Source organism: Protomyctophum parallelum (assembly GCF_964188405.1).
Source record: "Protomyctophum parallelum genome assembly, chromosome: 4".
NCBI lineage: Eukaryota > Metazoa > Chordata > Actinopteri > Myctophiformes > Myctophidae > Protomyctophum > Protomyctophum parallelum.
In genome coordinates, this window is record NC_139700.1 from 1,817,883 (window position 1) to 1,837,482 (window position 19,600).

Consider the following 19,600-nt stretch of genomic DNA (forward strand, 5'->3'; position numbering starts at 1 on the left):
TCACTGCTTTAGACCAAGCCCTTAAAACTACACCGTACGTAAGCACCAGCGTGCTAACTCTCGTGGGCTCCTCATGGTCCACCCCAGACTCCATGCTGTTTGCGCTTCTAATTCTCAGCTACATAGTGGTAATTGCTGTCACCTGCTGGGCCGTGAGACGTTTCGGTACGTTCCGAATAGCCACAAAAAGGTTGGTCGAAAATCAGACCCTCCTCTCCCGTGACAACCGTCTGAAGGCCACCAATGCCAATGTCACTGAGACCTAAACATCACCGATCCATAACAACTAAAGGCCTTGTGTCTTCATATAAAAATAAAAATCCTCTGTATAACTTTCCATTTTAAAAATGCGCAACTTTTCATGTAATCAAGCTTAATGGTTGCGTCTCCAATTGAGTAAAGTTCACCATTAGTCCTCGTGCACTTAGTATTTACACTACCTCAAAGTCACGTGTTTACAGTATAATCTACCTCACATTCTCTCTCCTTCTTTCACTCTATTGAAGCTAGACATGAAGGTTTAGAATGTTCTCTTTGCCATAAACCATATGATCAAAGTGCATGACATTGAATTAAGTGCTGTAGACCTTTTCGGCCGTCCTTGGTTTCGCCAAAATCAGGAAAGGAAACTTTCATGAGTTTGCCGATGGGGGATTTGTAGTAGACATGCCCTCAAATATCTCCACTCATCTGAGTGGACTGGACCTCTGTCCATATGCGTATAAGGACATCGTCCAGGGACCAATGTTTCACTGCGCAGGACACCACACCCGGAGAGATGAGGCAACTCTCCTTCTAAAGTTAAAACACATTCACCAACATATTTGGAATTAGCGGACCCATCATTTTGGTGATGGATCGGCTGGAAGTCGCCTGTAGGTCTGAGGCAGATAGAAGAGCCAGGGCCTCAACTGTACCCAGAGGCCTCGACCTTTAATCCCGCACATTTACAGCAACGTTATTTGGAAAAGAGCTGACTCTTCTCCCTTTCTCTGACAAATTGACCTACTAGCGTCCACTAGTCTGGTCAACAGGAGACCAATGCTTCAAAGAGGGTGATGAATAACACCAGGTGCCGAGACTCACACAACAAGGAACTCTGTCCCTCTGCAAAATCTACATGGGAAAGTAAAGATACAACCACATCAAAGGGATTACTTGTGATTTCACCCTGGGAACTCTAGAATACAGGAATTCTCAACCTATTAAAATATAGTGTACTGTAATCTACTGTTTAACTACCTCCACTCCTCTCATACCATATCTCTTTCTGTCTTCCCCCCCACTCTATATCTGTCCCTCTCACGTGACAGCACCAGTGCATGCGGAAAGGGGGCGGAGCTTACACTGGGCAGGAAGGTTTAACTAGCAATACCCACCACGGGAAAGTTAGTTTTTATTTGGGCTCCTTAGTCCCAAGCAGTGATTTTATTGAGAGTGTTATTTCATTTTTGTGCTGTGAAGTTGATTTGTTTTATTTTCAAGTCTTTGCCTACCTAACACGGGTAGTGTACTCTGTTTTTTGTTTCAACACGTATTACTAGATACATACGTTCATATCAAAACAACTTTGCGGTGACAATATTGTATTCAAAAAGAAAGGGAGATTGTTTAGTCTAAACTTTGGAAAGTCTGACGAGATATTTTCTAAAAGACAAAGACCAGGACAATCACCAAAATCGTTTCAATCCAATCGAACTGACTTTGATAACACCAAACTTGGAGCTCAAGGAGAGCCATCGGGGGAGACGCGCGCGCCGACACTTCAATCAGTCTAAGGCATTTGCTAGCCTGGATCAGAACCGTGACATCTGTTCTAAACTAGGAAAAGTGACATTTGCCTTGCCGGAGAAGGAAAGGAGAAAAAGTGACATTGCTGTGCCAGCGAAGTTGCCCACGCCCGGCGAAGTAAACATCAAAAGGCTTTTGCCAGCGAAGTTGCCCACGTCCGGTGAAGTAATAGCTCTGCCGCTGAAGTTAGGCCCTGGCCGCCAGAAGATTTGAGCCAAGCAGAGGAGAACCAGAGACGCACCATATTGCTAAACTCATTACCACACCACGTCTAAAGGTCTGTGTGCTTTGATTTAATGTGGTTTTGGCCAAAGAGAACGAGTCCATGACATCTGTGATTCTGTATATCTCTCTCCCCTCTTTCAATACCAAGTTATACACGACCTGTTGTTTTAAAGTAAATTCATTTGTATCAGTCTCGATATAATAAACAGAATTGATTGGAAATCAATGGTTATATGATTGTGTTACTGTACTAATGTTTGATATAAGCAAGCGACACTGCAAATGATCAAAGAACTAAGTATTAATCTTGCCTGGCCACACCAGAAGACGTTGTGTATTTGTAACCATTATCAATTCATTCTTAGTGGTTATAAATATCATAATTAATCAGGCATAATTGCTACATCATGAAAGGTGCTATACAAATAAAGTTTTATTATTATTATTATTATAAATGTAAAGGGGTTTATGTGTTTTGTAATAATATTCACAATCTACAAAGCAACTAGTTTATCTACTTCAGAAACTAAAGTTGAAGCCAGCAAATTGGTGCTGTGGGAACCATCACACGAGCATCGATCACGAGGACGTCCCACACATGTACTCAAGGACGACGCAGGAGCGCAAAGTACCAACGGACTGGCCAGACGTATGGAGAACCGGGATGAGTGGAAAGCGACGAGACACTAAAACTACCATTGTCACAAAAATAAAAACAAATAAAAACTAGCAAATACACTCTAAACACTAATTAAAACTAACTGAATTAGGAGAGAAAAAAAAGTCAAAACAAACTAAACTTAAACTATAATGAAAAATCCAAAACTCTTATAACCTCGAAGGACTCGTAGTGGATTTAGAATCATGAAAACCCCCTAGTTTGACCCCTAGTTTGGCCATAGACCCCCTAGTTTGGTCATAGCCACTTGCCCAAATATGCCCAAATTTGAATGGACTAAGGCCATTTTTAGCCCAAGGAGTGTTTTCCACGCAAAACTAATGCTTGGAATGGATTCAGAATGATGAAAACCCCCTAGTTTGACACGTCACATGCTACTTAAAGCATAATGAAGATTTAGAACATATTGCCTTATAATGAGAGCGCCCTGGATTAGGAGAGACGAGGCATTCTTTCTGCCACGCTAACAGCTAAGTGATCGGTAAGCTAATATGGCCGAGTGTCCGACTGAAAAAAGAAATAATGAAAAACTCAGAATATTCTCCCCTCGCCTGATATCATTGAGGATGCGCTAGGACGTGTACACTCGTCCAATGCATGCGTGGGTTGGATTCCCTAGGACGTGTGGCTACGTCCTACGGGCGGAAACGGCTAATGAAGCTTGTTTTGACCAAAAACGCAATTTGGGGAAAAGAATCAGAGATAAATGCATTTTTTTTAAACTATTACATAGAGGCGGATGGGAGACAGACCTTTCACTTCTGGTCCATTTCAGGTTGTATCGTGTCGCACACACGCAGCATCCTAGAACTATATGTACTGTATGTATCTAGCATAAACCACTGAAAAGACCATTGGATGTAAATCACCGTCTTTGGCAGAAAAGAGTAGCTTATACCTTTACTTTTAGTATGTATAATATTTTCACCCACTTTTGTGCTGCATGTAACCTTGTGAATACAGGACTTTTACTTGTAACTGAGTATTTCTATACATACATACATATGCTGTATGGTATTGCTGCAGTAATTATAAGTAAAACAAAATCTGCTAATTTAACTTCAGTTCTCAAAGGTCCAATTACAGCGTGACACAGCTGTTGCCATTTCAGAATCAAGAGCCAGACCTGAGAGCTCCATTTTGCTTACCGGTATGTACCGAATGAACAGCTCTCCCATATGATTTATGCAAAAAACAAAAACAAACAAAAAAACAGGCATGAGCATGGTCAAACAGTTTTAAAAAGGTTTGTGCATCGTTTGTCCTGTGTGGCTTCTGGCTTGTTAAAGTCTTACTACGCTGGAGAAAATAACCAATCTATCTGCAATTTCTGGCATGTGACTTCATCAATCATCATACGATGGACTATAAATTAGGAATGATACAGTTGATGTAGGATACTACTACTAGATGGTGATTTGACGGGATCCGATGGAAATTCCGACGGAGTCCGACATGCCGGAACAACGGTCAGACTAGCGCTCGAACATGCACTGCTCCTGTGCTTGCGGTTATGGTTAGGGTTTGAGGTAGGTTGTCGGTCTAATGACTGTCGGACCAATAATAGTGTCGGGACTAAAGCCTCTCCCCGATTTGCCACTGCACATCGCTGTATGAAATATAATAGCAGCAGATACAAGCTTGCAAAGCATTGCGATGCAAAATGTTGTGAGCTTGTATATATATATATATTTTTTTTTTAAATTTTTATCCCACGATTTTGTAACCCAGTTTTCTTTTCACCCAGTGCCAAATATCTAATGTAATCCTGGGCGCTACACTTCCTCTGCCAACCTGGGGGGGGCAGCGGACTGACCTCATGCCTCCTTCTATGCATGAGGAGTCCAAGCTGCTTCTTTTCACCTGACAGAGGGGAATTTCCCCGGCCGGACGTAGCGCGTGGAAGGGACACGTTATTCCGACCAGTTCCTTTCCCCTCCATCAGGCTGGCCAGGGGGGTTGTATTTGTTTTGTACAATTTTAATGCTTTGAAAATGTTTGCCGATCTAAAAAGCTTGTAGTTTCCAAAAGATTTTTCATACATTTGAAAACTTGAAATGAGAGATTCTGCACAATGAGTACTTGGTACTTCCAAGTACATTGTGATGCCAGTACTTTTGTAAAAAAAAGAAGTACAAAAGTAAATTTTGAATGCAGGACATTTACTTCTACATGTAATTGCAGTATTGATACTTTTACTTAAGTAAAAGATGTGAGTACGTTTTCCACCACTGCCCCTATTCTGGTGATGTAAAACCTGAACATCCAGTGAAAGGCTGTCCATAACTGTTACTGCTACTGTGGGCATTGTTGACACTATTGATGAGTCTGTTTTGTAATTAAAGCTTCTGCACTATATTGACCCCCCCCCCCCCCCCCCCACACACACACACACACACACCGGGCTCAGGCTCAGGCACATCTTCGCGCACAGCCGCGGACAGAGGAAGCTGGCGCCCGACGTCATTCCAGCTTTTTAGACAGCTGGTGGATGGAAAAGAAGCTCCACCTCCGCGGCTGACTGACGCGACGGACAGATTCCCAGAAACGCTCTCCTCCGCGTCAGTCAGCCGCAGGGGTGGAGCTTCTTTTCCATCCACCAGCTGTCTACAAAACCGGAATGACGTCGGGCGCCAGCTTCCTCTGTCCGCGAAGATGTGCCTGACCCACACACACACACACACACACACACACACACACACACACACACGTTGGTGCACTAAGTCTATAGTGCCGCCCAGTGGTGGTCTGCATGCTGCAAAAATGTCTTTATAGTTTGCACTTGAGCCCCCCCCCCCTCTCTCTCTGTGGTGTGTGTGTGTGTGTGTGTGTGTGTGTGTGTGTGTGTGTGTGTGTGTGTGTGTGTGACTGTGTGTGTGTGTGTGTGTGTGTGTGTGCACGCGCTTGCATGTGACCTTGTTGAGCCCAGCATGTTACTATAAAAAGGAGAACACAATTACACAATTGGAAACACCTGCCGATCAATTATGGCACTGTTCCCTCGGGTAACACCCCCCCCCCACACACACACACACACACACACACATGCTAATAAACAGCTTGGATTTGGGGAAAAGTTCAGCTTCATCGCTCCCCGGCATGATTATGCCGATGAAATATCATCAATATGTCTAGCTGTGTCTAGAGTCCAGATCGACTGTTCCATCTGCTAAGGAGAGGGCATTTCCACCCACACCACGGTTTTAACCCATTCTGACCTGAGATCAGATTCATACGAGGTTTCCGCTGGACACACACTGGTCTGATTAACCCATTCTGACCTGAGATCAGATTCTAAAAATGTCAGTCGTTCTTCGATTAAAAAAAAAATAGCAGACCTACAAGCTCATATCGCGCCACTCGGTGGCACGATATGAGCTTGTAGATCTGCTATTTTTCAATAGCTAAAGCATAACATGATGCCAACACCAAAATGGGTACCCGGTCAGAATGGGTTTTAATGGAGTGAGAGTGCCCAAAAATACTAATACATGGCTTCAATTTGGGGAAAGTGGAATGCCATAATGTATACTGGAGCATCGTTCCAGCCATATTAATGAATTCAAACACGGGACAGGATCAATATCGTACTGTCCAGATTAAATCAATAACTTCGTTTTTGTTGCTCCTCCCCCGCTTTTTCTCCCTAATTTAGTCCTTATGTCAATTGATTCCTTCCCACACACATTTGTATGTTGTCTCTGCTGTCGTATCCTACTGACTCACCCGCCAGTGATCTGAGGAGCCCCCACCGGGAGGACACCACATGGCATGGATGGATGCAGCAGGGGACTGTAGGTGGTGGACATGATGCTATTTTAGTATAGCATGACTGTGTATCTCCAGCGGGAGTTGTACCTTTTTTTTTATACCAGCAGGACTTTGGTATAAAACTAGGGCCGGGACTAATTGCGATTAATTTAGATTAATTAACTACAGAAAAATTAATCGCGATTAACTACAGATAAATTAATCGCACCTTTACTTTCACCGCAGAACGTTTCTTACTGGGAGCTTTTCTATAGTACTGAAAACTGGAAATAATAAAAAGTCACCCCATTTAGTGTTGCCTAGAACTGGAGGTCTGACAAAAAACAGTAACAATATGAAGTAAGTACAGCTTTGTGATGTCACTGAGATGTAGCCTACTTGTTACTGTTACAAATTTTTTTTCAGACCTCCAGTTCTAGGCAACACAGAATGGGGTGACTTTTTATTATTATTTCCACAACAGGTATATTAATGACAGTAAAATGTTGAAAATGAGTGGTATCCTGTAGTCACTATTCATTGATTCACTGGGATACCAAAAAACATTACAAAAAAAGGTTTCTCGCTGTTCTCGGGTTGAATATTGATATGCGAATAAAATGCGATTAATCTAGATTAATTAATCCCAAAACCTCTGATTAATTAGATACATTTTTTTAATCGAGTCCCAGCTCTATATAAAACCACTGTTTTTGGTGGACTCACCAAATTTATAGTGCAATTTCAAAGTTCTAATACAAGGCATTGAAAAATAAAGCACAACTGTTGGCCTTTGAATAGGAACGTTTATTAGAAAACTCCTGCTGATATTGTCTCGACAATGTCGTTTAAAAGCTACAGAAAAACATTTATAAATGAAAGAAAAAAATAAATACATTTTCAGTTGGCAATGTGTATGGCCGCTACCTTCAACTTCCCACGTCTCCACTTGGGGGTCCTGAACGTATATGTAATCTAAGGATATATGTACGTGTTTATCCTCAGCTGTCTTCTTCATCCAGGCTCCAGTTGAGTAGGGGTCCGCGGTTAGAGGGGAGCGACGCTTCAATCTTCTGCCAGCGGTTGGGCGGCCAGATGATGTGGGAGGCCCGGCCATGCAGTAGTCCTTTAGATACCTGCAAATAGAAGTAGACAAAAAGAAAAGAAAGAAAAATACTTTGTTTACACCTGGCATTAAGCATCAACCCTAGCGTCCCTATTCCGGGCGCGGGACTTAAATTAATCAGGCCAGTGTGTGTCCAGTGGAAACCTCGTATGAATCTGATCTCAGGTCAGAATGGGATAAAGGAACGGGGAGTGGGAGTGGTAAATGGTGCATTTATGCATCGCCTTTATCCAAAGTACTTTACAATGGGCAAGATTCATGCACACTTTTACGCAGCAGCTCACAGTGCATTGCCTTGTAGATCCGCTATATATTCAGTGAAAAGGTTTGGTGTAGAGCGACACAAATTGAGAGGGTCAAGCCTGGTTTCCAACGCGTTCCGTGGTTTGCTTTGTGACAAAACAAATCACGGGATGCAGCGTATCAGGCTGGAAACCAGGCTAGTATAGACCCTGAGGGACCCTGATCAGGGGTCTTCAACAGGGGGTCCGGGACCCCTAAGGCCAGGGATTCCCAAAGTGGGGTCCTTGATGGAGTTCCAGGGGGTCCCCAGCTAAATGATAGTTTGGAACCAAATGGACCCTCATGGGTCTGTAACTCTGAGTGTATAAATGGAACCAAATGGACCTGTTAGCGTCAAACTCAGGGGGGCAGTCAGCCAGATATTTCGTGAAGCCTCATTTGAAATCGGTAGTTCATATAATGGCCTGTTGTGGCGCTGGACTGGACCCAAAAAGCCCCATAGCTCCATAGAGGCCCATGTATTTTGGCCCAACTTCACCTAGACTGTATTACCTTAATAAACATGGTCATGAATACTTTCTTCTTCCAGTCACTAGTTTAAAGTCTCATTTCTAATGTCATAATATTCTTTTTGGAAAATTATGGTCCCATTAATTAAAAAAATGACCATAAAGTCTCGTATGTTCTGAGGGGCGTGGCTACCGTTACAGTCTATAATCGGGATTCCCCTCCCACTCAAGAGTCTTCTCCTCCCACTCGAGTCAAAATAAAAACCAACGGAGAAGAAGGGGGGAAGTCCCGCCTCGTTGTCTGGGCAGCCAATGACCAGCTGGTACCAAAAGATGGCGACTTACATCAGGAATTAGCATATCATTACAGGCTTCATTTTACGTTCATGTTAGACCCGGGGAACGCTTTGTCCATATTTTTTACAGTCTATGGTCAAACTGCATGGGGGTCCTTGAAATTTAAATGGATGAGAATCACTGCTATACAGCCGTAAAAATCTTGTTATGGGGTTCCCTGCTGTACCTTTTCAAATGGGGGGTCCACAGGCTAATACATGTCAATTTGGGGGTCCTTGACAGGAAAATGTTTGGAAACCCCTGCCCTAGGGGGTTCTCTGACATATTTCAGCTGGGCCGCCAAATCTGAGAGTGTGAGATTGAATACTTTATTAGACAGAAAGCAGCAACAGAGTAGTCTACAGTCAAACACTGAGAAACGTCCTTCGGGCCCCATATATTCAATTCATAAACATAACAAAGCCTCAAAGCCTTTAAAGCATCCCTATTCTGGGGGGAACATTAGTCTAAAATAGCCGATCAACATGTCGGGGACTGCCCATAATTCCGACATCCCATTACTCCCACTATGTGGCTTTGCGTGCAGATAGGGTTAGTAATGGGGCAAGTCGGACCAACTGAATAATGCGCCGGCAAAAAAAACGTTGCAGATGCTATTTACGGCAAAGAGGTTTGGTGTAGAGAAAAAAAAAGAGGGGATCAAGTTCAGAGCCAAAGGGAGCCAAAGGTGGTCGATCCCTGCTTCACCTCTCTGTCAGCTTCTCGGGGAGTGGTTTGAGACACATTATGATTGCGAGCTTGCCAAGTGAAAATTATTATTATTTCCCCTCCATGCCACATACATCAGTTAGACTGGAGCAGCACTATTCCACTGGCTAATGCCAAGAAATCACACACGTTTGGAAATAAGTGCTTGATAATACTATCACAGATATTTTCTGAATATATACCACTTTGTCCACATGCCATATCTCCATATTTGGCCATTTCTAGAATTGAAAAAGATACAATTATTGTGACTACAGGTCACATACATTTACTATGAAATCGTACGTTTTTGTCTGTCAAAATCCCCCGGATTACTGCATGTTTTTGTGAGGGTACCTACCCTAGGGGACACGGGGAGAACATGCAAACTCCACACAGAAAGGCCCTTTCGCCAACCCCGCCTTCGGGTATGGGCACTGATGACGCGGAGGAGGAAACACGCCGCCAGCACCCACAGCTCCCCGAGCGGGAATCGAAACCCAGGACCTTCTGTCATCTTGAATTAGATTAAAAACTGAGTAGTTCTGTAATCAGAAGCAGCTGTGTTGCAGGACACGCAGCGATGGGAATAAACCAGGTGATTGAAATTAAGATCTATTTGTATTCATGCGGGCCTCGACACATCACGTTTTCGTTCAAAGGAAGTAATTAAAATTAGATTTTTACAGGCTTTTGATATAAAAATAGATTGTTAGGTATGCCCATATGATGACCACAAGATATGCTCAAAATTTTGGAAAATGGAAATGAAGAGTTTACATAGTACAGATGCTGTGATGCATAATATGCATGCATAAACTTTCCTTAATGATAATTATATCTGGTTTCAGTATTCATTTATGATACTGTATATATATATTTCTTTTTTCATGGTCAATGCATTTCCGGGGGTCCCCAGCCAAAAACGTTGAGAAACCCTACTCTAAAAGTGTGAAAAACATTTTTCATTTCCCTACGTCTTTAATAAAATGCTATTATACAATGTAAAAAAACAAAAAAGCATGCTAACCATGTGAAAAATATAACAAAAATGCACATTGAAAAGAAAATGGTAATGTGAGCACACTGTGAGATCGTAGTGTTCCTACTTTGAATCAAAAATGTGGTATGGCGAGTTAAAATGACAATCTGTGCAATTTCTGTCTAAAAGAAATGTCGACGAGAGCACGTACTGCGCACACAAAAACAGCACTGCACATTAAGACCGTCATATTTCTCCGTTCCCTCTTTGAACCATTTCCAAATAACGGATGAAATATTCATCGGCCATGCAGTGACATAATAATTTCTCACCAGCACAACCCTGTCCGGCTAAAAGCTACGAAAGGTTGCTAATCCTTCATGCCATGATGAGCCACTGAAACACATGGAAGCAACGATCCGTCATCGAGGCGTGCTGTAAGTATTATGAGCTTGGCTGGCCTGCAGTTTAACCCTGCAGTGAAGTAGTGCTACCGGTCAGTGCTCCGAGACAGCACTTTGGGGGGAAGCACAGATCACGGATATTAGTGGCTATACAGAGCGCAATACATTCTTTCAACGACCACTGATGCAGAGAAAAAAATGAAAAACGGGACCGCCAAATGTTCTACATTTTCCACGATTCTGCCAATAACCCATTCTGACCGGGCACCCATTTTGGTGTCAGCATCATGTTATGCTTTAGCTATTTAAAAATAGCAGATTGTAGGTCTGCTATTTTTGAAAAATCGAAGAGCGACTGACATTTTTAGAATCTGATCTCAGGTCAGAATGGGTCAATCAGACCAGTGTGTGTCCAGTGGAAAACCTCGTATGAATCTGATCTCAGATCAGAATGGGATAATCATATTCTGTGAGACACTCGTCCAAGTTTTTGCGGGGTCAAAGAAGGGAATCACATGACGTTGATCCTCTATTTGCTCATACTAGGACAGGATGTACAGTATGTGTAGGCAGAATAATAATAATAATAATTGTAACAATATTTACCTCTGAGATGTTGTGGAGCTACAAGTAAAAATCACACACGTGTGAACTGAGTGGTGCAATCCCCCCCCCCCCCCCCCCCCCCTCTCTCTCTCTCTCTCTCTCTCTCTCTCACTCTCTCTCTCTCACTCTCTCTCATTAGAGTCACTACCCCTCTCACTGTTTCTGGCGCCCCCTACTGCTATTATTAAGTCACATACTCATGCTCACACAGACACACAAACAAGTACGAGACAGACACACACACAGACAAGTACGAGGACATTGCAAGCTGGTTGTAGGAGTGGTTGCACCACTCAAAAATAAATATTGAACATATAAATAATCTTGATTTTATTTCACAGTACCTGAGTAAAGGACTAGGGGGACTTAGTCACTTTCCATCGACACAATGGGCGCGTTCGGAAATAGGGCACTGAGTGCACTGTGCAATGCAAACTAATGCGCATTTCCGAACGCACCCAAGGTCAGGAGAACTTCACCATCCATCCCCATTGGTGGAATGATATCCCTCCTCCATTCCCATTGGTGGAATTATATCCCTCCTCCACCCCCATTGGTGGAATTATATCCCTCCTCAACCCCCATTGGTGGAATTATATCCCTCCTCCATTCCCAGTGGTGGAATTATATCCCTCCTCCATCCCATTGGTGGAATAATAGCCCTCCTCCCTGAGGCCAATTAATCCTGCTGTTCTCCCAACCCCTCAGAGACATGGGTGTGTGTGTGTGTATGTGTATGTGTTTACAATTTACAATTTACAATTTAGGCATTTAGCAGACGCTCTTAATCCAGAGCGACTTACATTTAAGCAAGAACAAAAGCATGGGAATACATCACATAAAAGCATTTATCAATATCATGAAACATGCGTAAGCTAAGAAAGTAACAGTGGAATATCTATATAATGAAACTATACATACACTATACATATAAACTATACATATTTACTACTATGCTATACATATGTACTATGGCGTGCTATAACTATATACAATACAATTATAGTGCTGTCTACATAACATGCTATAAGTCTGTGTCAAATGCTATTTAAGCCAACAGAAATGCTATCTAAGGGGTTAGGGTAAGTGCTATGGGCCATGATGGAGTCTGAAAAGGTGGGTTTTCAGTGTGTGTGTGTGTGTGTGTGTGTGTGTGTGTGTGTGTGTGTGTGTGTGTGTGTGTGTGTGTGTGTGTGTGTGTGTGTGTGTGTGTGTGTGTGTGTATGTGTGTGTGTGTGTGTGTGTGTGTGTGTGTGTGTGTGTGTGTGTGTGTGTGTGTGTGTGTGTGTTCATTCTCATTTCCTCCCTGACTTTCCCTTCTCTCTCCATCAGATCGCTCAGTGGATCATGTCATTTGGTATAGCTGCAGGGAACATTTGTAGCATAGCCCCCTCTTAATATTAGGTGCGTGAGTGTGTGCGTGTATAGTGTATACACACATATTAACACATTTAGTACAGGAAGTGCCTTCAAAATAAAGGCTATAGAGTGCCAGAGTTGTCTGATCGCTTTTACTTTGAAAGCCATGAAACAGGAAACACTTGCCTAAAAAAGTTGACTTTACAAAGGGACCTCACATCCCCGATCATCTTAATATATTGTTTTACGCTCCAAAAAACGTTCATATTTTGCGGGAGAGACGGATGAGGAGCAGAAATGAAGCGCCAGCATATCGATCCATTCATCACCTTGGAGAGCGCCTTGGATTAGGAGATACGAGTCATTCTTTCCGCCGCGCTAACATGGGAGTCAATGACAAGCTAATAGTTGCACTGAGCGTTAGCATACGGCAAGCGGAAAGCGAAATGCCAAAAAAAAAAATAGGAAAAATTCTGAATATTCTTATCTCGCCCTGCGTCGCTGGGACGTCGCTAGGACGTCCTCACATGTCAATAGTACTAATATTTCGGGGTCCTTATGACGTTCTCAGACGTCCTATGTACAGAATCTGTTAATTAGATCTAAAACAAAACAAAAACAAATGTTTAATAAGAACAGTGCAGTGCATATTGTTATTGCGGCAGGGTGCTTGGATATTTGGTTATTTGGCTTATGAGCCTGTGTAGCTAGGCCTACATTTCACTGTGATCCCTATGGCTGAGCCCATATGGTCTCACAGTGTGTATATAGCCCTTCTGCTGCACATGTGTGTGCTTGCGTGCGTGCGTGCGTGTGTGCGTGCGTGCGCCTTGTCTCACATTGTAAAGCCCCTCTGCCATGTGCTACATAGGAGCACGTTACAGGCGAGGAAAAGAGATAACGGATCAGGAGGAAAGACAATGCATCCGTTGGCTGGTTCCCAAACAACGGTGAAAAGTACATTTACTCTTTTAGTCTTTCTACCTTGTATCTTATACTTTACTCCCTATACTTAAGTTCCACCACTCTGGTTCTCGTTGAACAATTCCAGCACTGATTGGAATGCAGGCCTCATCGCCCCATCATGGGGATTCATTTTGTAATCTTTTTCATCATCACTTCCATGAGAATGGAATATGACATTTTAGTTGGTTTGGAAATCATTACATGGGAGCTTATGGTAGGTGCAGCAATCCATCTCCCACAGACCAGTGCGGTCCTCAAACCGCTTCATGTCAAGGACCCCCAAATTGATATACCAGTACTGGATATTAACCCATTCTGACCTGAGATCAGATTCATACGAGGTTTCCGCCGGACACACACTGGTCTGATTAACCCATTCTGACCTGAGATCAGATTCTAAAAATGTCAGTCGCTCTTCGATTTTTCAAAAATAGCAGACCTACAAGCTCGTATCGCGCCACTCGGTGGCGCGATATGAGCTTGTAGATCTGCTATTTTTAAATAGCTAAAGCATAACATGATGCTGACACCAAAACGGGTGCCCGTTCAGAATGGGTTAAGCCTATCTTTATTGTTTTGTTTTTTCTCTCTCTTTAATACCAGGGACCACGAGAAGACACAATGTGTGTTAAAAATCCAAAATTATTGTCCAAACACATTTTCAAGATTTTTCAAAAATGTTCAAAAATAGCTATTTTTGAATAGCCATTGTATAACATATGGATAACGTGGTTAAAATAATAGTGATGCTGTATTAACCCATATATAGACCTGAGGCCGAATAAAAAAAGAATCTTCTAAATCCTGACCGTTTTCTGAAAAACCTATGTTTCTATATGGTGCTCAACCTTTTTCATGTCAAGGATCCCATAAACTATATGTAATTGGCCGCGGACTCCCATCCGAAAATATGTTGTTTCAGGGACCCCCCCCCAAAAGCAAAGATTTGAGTTAAAAACGTTTGCTGTGAATATATATATTCAATGATCTGCGACACATTTTCATGCATTTAAAGAAATAGCAGATCTACAAGCTCGTAGCACGGCACTCTGTACCGCACTATGAGCTTGTAGATCTGCTATTTATTAATATAGCTAAAGTATAACATATTGCTTAAAATATAAAAAAAGGTTCCCATCCTGAATAAGTTAACACATTTTGCTGGGGACCACCTGGAACCGCAGACCTCACTATGAGAACCACTGAGACAAACACAAAGTACCCCCGAAAAGGTTACGCACAAAACAAGCGCAAAAATATAACCGTGTGGCTCATTTTGTAAATACCAGTACAGGCTCTAAGATGACAGCCACCATGAATAACATTTCAGCGTGTTATGTGTTTGACCCGAATGGAAATGCTCTTGGCGTAGAAAGAACTTTGTAGGAAAACAATTAGCAAGCAGAATGTTTAGCAGTTAATTTGCTGTTTTTAATTAAGCTCAGAGGGTATGTGTATCACAGTCTTTGGACCTGAGCACAACAAAAACAAGAATGACTCTAAGACAAGTCATAAGTGCCAGGTGCAACAAGCTCTTGTAGCGCCCGTTTTCGTTATGGTTGGATCTCCAGTTAGCTCATAACATTAGCTTCTGTTAGCTTCACTTTATATGATGAATTTAGCTACATAGAAATGTCTATTTGTATGTCTCTAAATGTTTGTATGTCTTTAAATGTTTTGATGAATTGAACAATGTGGACCCTGTTGTAAACAAGTGTAATGCTTAATTGGGTCGTCCACTCACAGTTGACAGTCTTTGTATTGAGTTTGTGCTTAAAATGTACTGTAAATTCTACAAACTGTTAATAAATATTTCAATCAATCAATCAATCACTCCACTCGCTCCACGTTGTGCCGTTCAGAGTATGTTTTTTTATGCCAATCATGACTAGGTCGCTATAAGGTTGCTAAGAGGCAGCCAATCATGACTAGGTCTTCACTAAAGTCACCAGTACTGGTGGGTGCAAATGTGGTCCAGGCGCTTTTCAAGCACCTGGCAACTAGGTGAAGAATACTAGACATAGCTATACGGTGCCTTTTGTAAATGCATGCCCGGCCCGTTAATGCGGTAACCGTCAAAACTCAAAACTATCAATGGTGGAAAAAGTACTAATTATTTTCTTAAGTAATTGTATCAACACTATAGGACCTGCCTAAGATATGTATGCACTTCATTTATAGGAGAGAATATCTCAACTGTTCTTGGCTAATATGGCCAACCCAGGGCAAAGCCAGGAGGGGAAAGAAGCGTACTATACCTACAGACGTGCTGCGGCGCGACAGCTTGGCTAACAACACACTGCAGAGCTCAAGCAACTGATGTTGGATAGGAGGGAACTAGCCTCGATACCCAGGCTTTCATTTCGTCTGCGCGAAAGATGAAAGCCTGGAAAAAGCCGTGGGCTGAACCAGTCTAAAAGTGGGAGTCAACCCTTCCGGGTGGGCGTCGCTCTAAATGATGTGACGTAGCGCTGCACTAGGGGGGAGAGGAGGGGCCGGGGGTGACGGACAGATCGATGAGATCCAATCAGGGTGCGCGCATTTCTGAGGCGCGACCCGCCCCTCTAGACCAGAAATGTCTCTGCTTAGGTCAGGCTAGGAGGGAACTAAACGTTTTCAAATCATTGTAGTGGACTAACAGTACAATGATTGGATCCGAGATGTATAGTGGAGTTGACGTGGAAGTAAAAGTATTGGAAATTGTAAATACTCAATACCACAAAATTGGACGAGTAAATGTACTTAGTTACTTTACACCACTGCAGAGTATTTCTTTTTTATATTGCCGTATTATCTTACACCACTGTAAGACACAAACACACATCACGCGATCCCCTGACACTGCAGCATATCTATCCACATCTCAATGTGGACGGAGAGCTCTAATCCGTTTAGACCTGAGACCAGATTCTACAAAAATGTCTTCTAAATCAGGACAGTTTTCTGAAACACCCGCGTGTGACATCATCGTCATGCCCGGAAGTTATGCGGGAACGCCTACTGAGTGGCAAACTATACTTTCTGGCCTTGACAGCCCCATACATCCAAACAGGAAAGTTATATCCATTAAACAACATTACATGGACATTAAACGCACTTTGCCACTCACTTTATGCATGCGCATATACCCTCTATATCAGTGGTTCTCAAACAATTTCATGTAAGGAGCCCCAGAATTATATATTGAAAATATTTTGTTCCAGGGACCCCCCCCCCCCCCCAGAAGCAAAGATTTGAGTAAAAAAAAAAGAATATATATTCAAAGATTTGCGCCACATTTTCACACAATTTTAAAAAAATAGCAGACCTACAAGCTCGAAGATCAGCTATTCTTCAACAGCTAAACTATAACATAAGGCTTAAAACACCAAACGGGGTTCCCGTCCTGAATGGGCTAATCCCGTCATTTCGGTCCACACACACCAACGCACCGCCGGCCTTCATGTTTGCTCTCGCTGGCGTTTCTCAGAAGCCGGCAGCTTTTCTCCAAAGGCGAGCGTATATATATATATATAGGGCGCCCGAGAGTGAGCTCTCCGCTTAGTTTGAGACGCTCAGCGTATACTTCGAGCAACAATAAACGCGTAATCTGATTTAGCCGCATGGCATGATTGTGATATCTGTTAGGCGCTATGTGAGCTGACAGCGCAGCCACTCGCCTTCCACACCTCCAAGGTCCACCCTGAGCTTTAATACTCCACTCCACCTGCTCTCCTCTGGGAGGCGCACGCACGCACTCACGCATGCACGCACGCACGCACACACGCACGCACACACACACACGCATGTACACCTCTGTATTATAGACAGAGGTCGGTGAAAGCAGAGAGGGAGAGAGAGGGGAGGCAGAGGGAGAGAGAGATAAGTAGAGCCAGAGAGCAAAAATAATTGAATGAAAAAAAAGAGGGACAATGACAGAATGATAGAGAAAGGATGAACAATAGGCAGAGTAACGAGAGAGAGAGAGAGAGAGAGGGGGGGGGGGGGGTGGGATGGAAGCACAGGGAGAGGAATGATATGCTCACACATTCACCTGTTGACTTATGCACTACTCATTATGTAAAAAATCACACCTGTGTGAACCGAGTGGTGCAACTCTCTCCCCCCTCCTCTCTCTCTCTCTCTCTCTCTCCTCCGTCAGATTAGCTTTATTATGGATATCAATCCGCGTCGCTGAGAACTATTTTTTCATTATTATTTTGGGTCGGCCTTTCCTTCTTTAGCGTACCTAGACCGGATCGCGCATGCGAGCTGCCGTCCACGGGGGTCGGCCTTTCCTTCTTTAGCGTACCTAGACCGGATCGCGCATGCGAGCATGCCGTCCACCTCCCATTATACAGGCAGACTAAAAGCTTCAATAACTCCTAATCTACGGAGCTCTCCGTGGTTTGGTCAATTAGCGTGGTGTTCGGAGGTCTTTGCTGATTATCCGGTGGTCTAGATGGAAACATTGGTGCTTTCTAGAGCAAGGATGCAGCTATATTTTAGCTTGCTAGCATTGACGCTATTTATTTAGCACAAGATGTGATCTGTTTCTGTGCTGCGTGCACAGCCTCTCCAATTTCACGCCATTGCTGGTTTCACGCATGCGCACACCACTCGTGCTCATGATACATGATACATGATACATGATACACACGGACATTGCTAGCTGGTTGTAGGAGTGGTTGCACCACTCAAAAAGGCTATAAAGAGAAAAGGAATTCACTTATGTTGAAATAAAAACACTCTTTCAAAACAAAGGCACAATTAATATTTTTCTGCCAGCTACGAACATGTTCTTACCTAAAGCCATACAACACCTGACACCATACATGAAGCGGTTTAGCCGAAAATCAGCTTTTAACATTGGCCCGGGTGCTATAGGCTATGCCTCCGTCACACCCAGCACCAGGATCTTTGCACACGGCCCCCATTTACCTCCAGTCAAAATAGGATTGTCAAAGCTCCATAACTCTGAATCTAAGTTCGCTGTCCATGGCATTCCTGAATCCTGATGCATCCCAGGTTCGGAAGTCATTCGTGATTTTCGTTTCTAGCGTTTCTGGCGAAAGATAAACAGCGTGAGCTAGTTCTAAAAAATAGCCAATCGTTACAATGAAGGTCTCCATGCTGATACTGCGGAATTTAATCTGCCCCAAACCACAATCTGTGATTTACGAAAGGCAGCGCCAGAAGTGCATTAATAACGTTAAAGCACCCCCTTGAGTGTTATATTGCAATTATACAACAGTTACCCTTTAGTTTAAACCAAGATAATTGCTAAAATTCTCTAATATTTTTTATCCCACGATTTTGTAACCTATTTTTCACCCATGTGTCAATTATCTAATGTGATCCTGGGCTCTACACACCCTCCGCCAACCTAGACTTGAACTCATGATTCCTTCATGCCTGAGTTTCCCTGGTTGGACGTAGCGTGTGGCCAGTGGGGGAGGCAGTTTAGAGACCAGGATTACTGCATGTTTTTTGTGAGGGTACCTACCCTAGGGGACACGGGGAGAACATGTGAGGGTATCTACCCTAGGGGACACGGGGAGAACATGCAAACTCCACACAGAAAGGGCCTTTCGCCAACCCCGCCTCGGGTATGGGCACTGATGACGCGGAGGAGGAAACACGCCGCCAGCACCCACAGCGTCCCGAGCGGGAATCGAACCCAGGACCTTCTAGCTGTGAGGCGACAGCACTACCAACTGTGCCACCGCGCCCCCAGCACATTTTTTAAATGACTGATCTAGCCACTATACAACCACAAATGTTGCAGTCTGCTGCTTTCTGGGAGAACAGAGCAGCTGATTTCTGTGTTTTGATTGGGTGTTCCATCATGCTCGTTTGAAGCACGGCTAGAGTCAACCAAATAGCCATCTTTGCTGTGCCAGAAATAAAATTCATCACTATGACAGAGAGAGAGAG

At 43.3% G+C, this 19,600-nt stretch overlaps 1 protein-coding gene across 1 annotated transcript in view; it reads right to left on the minus strand.

The window, feature by feature from the left end:
• Positions 1-7,239: 7,239 nt before the first annotated feature.
• The window catches only part of immp2l (inner mitochondrial membrane peptidase subunit 2), a 190,312-nt gene continuing 177,951 nt past the window's right edge, over positions 7,240-19,600 (minus strand). Inside the window, exon 6 of the mRNA XM_083763045.1 lies at positions 7,240-7,581. Coding sequence (XP_083619171.1) covers positions 7,447-7,581 — 135 coding nt within the window. The 3' untranslated portion in view covers positions 7,240-7,446. The remainder of the gene's footprint in view (positions 7,582-19,600) is intronic.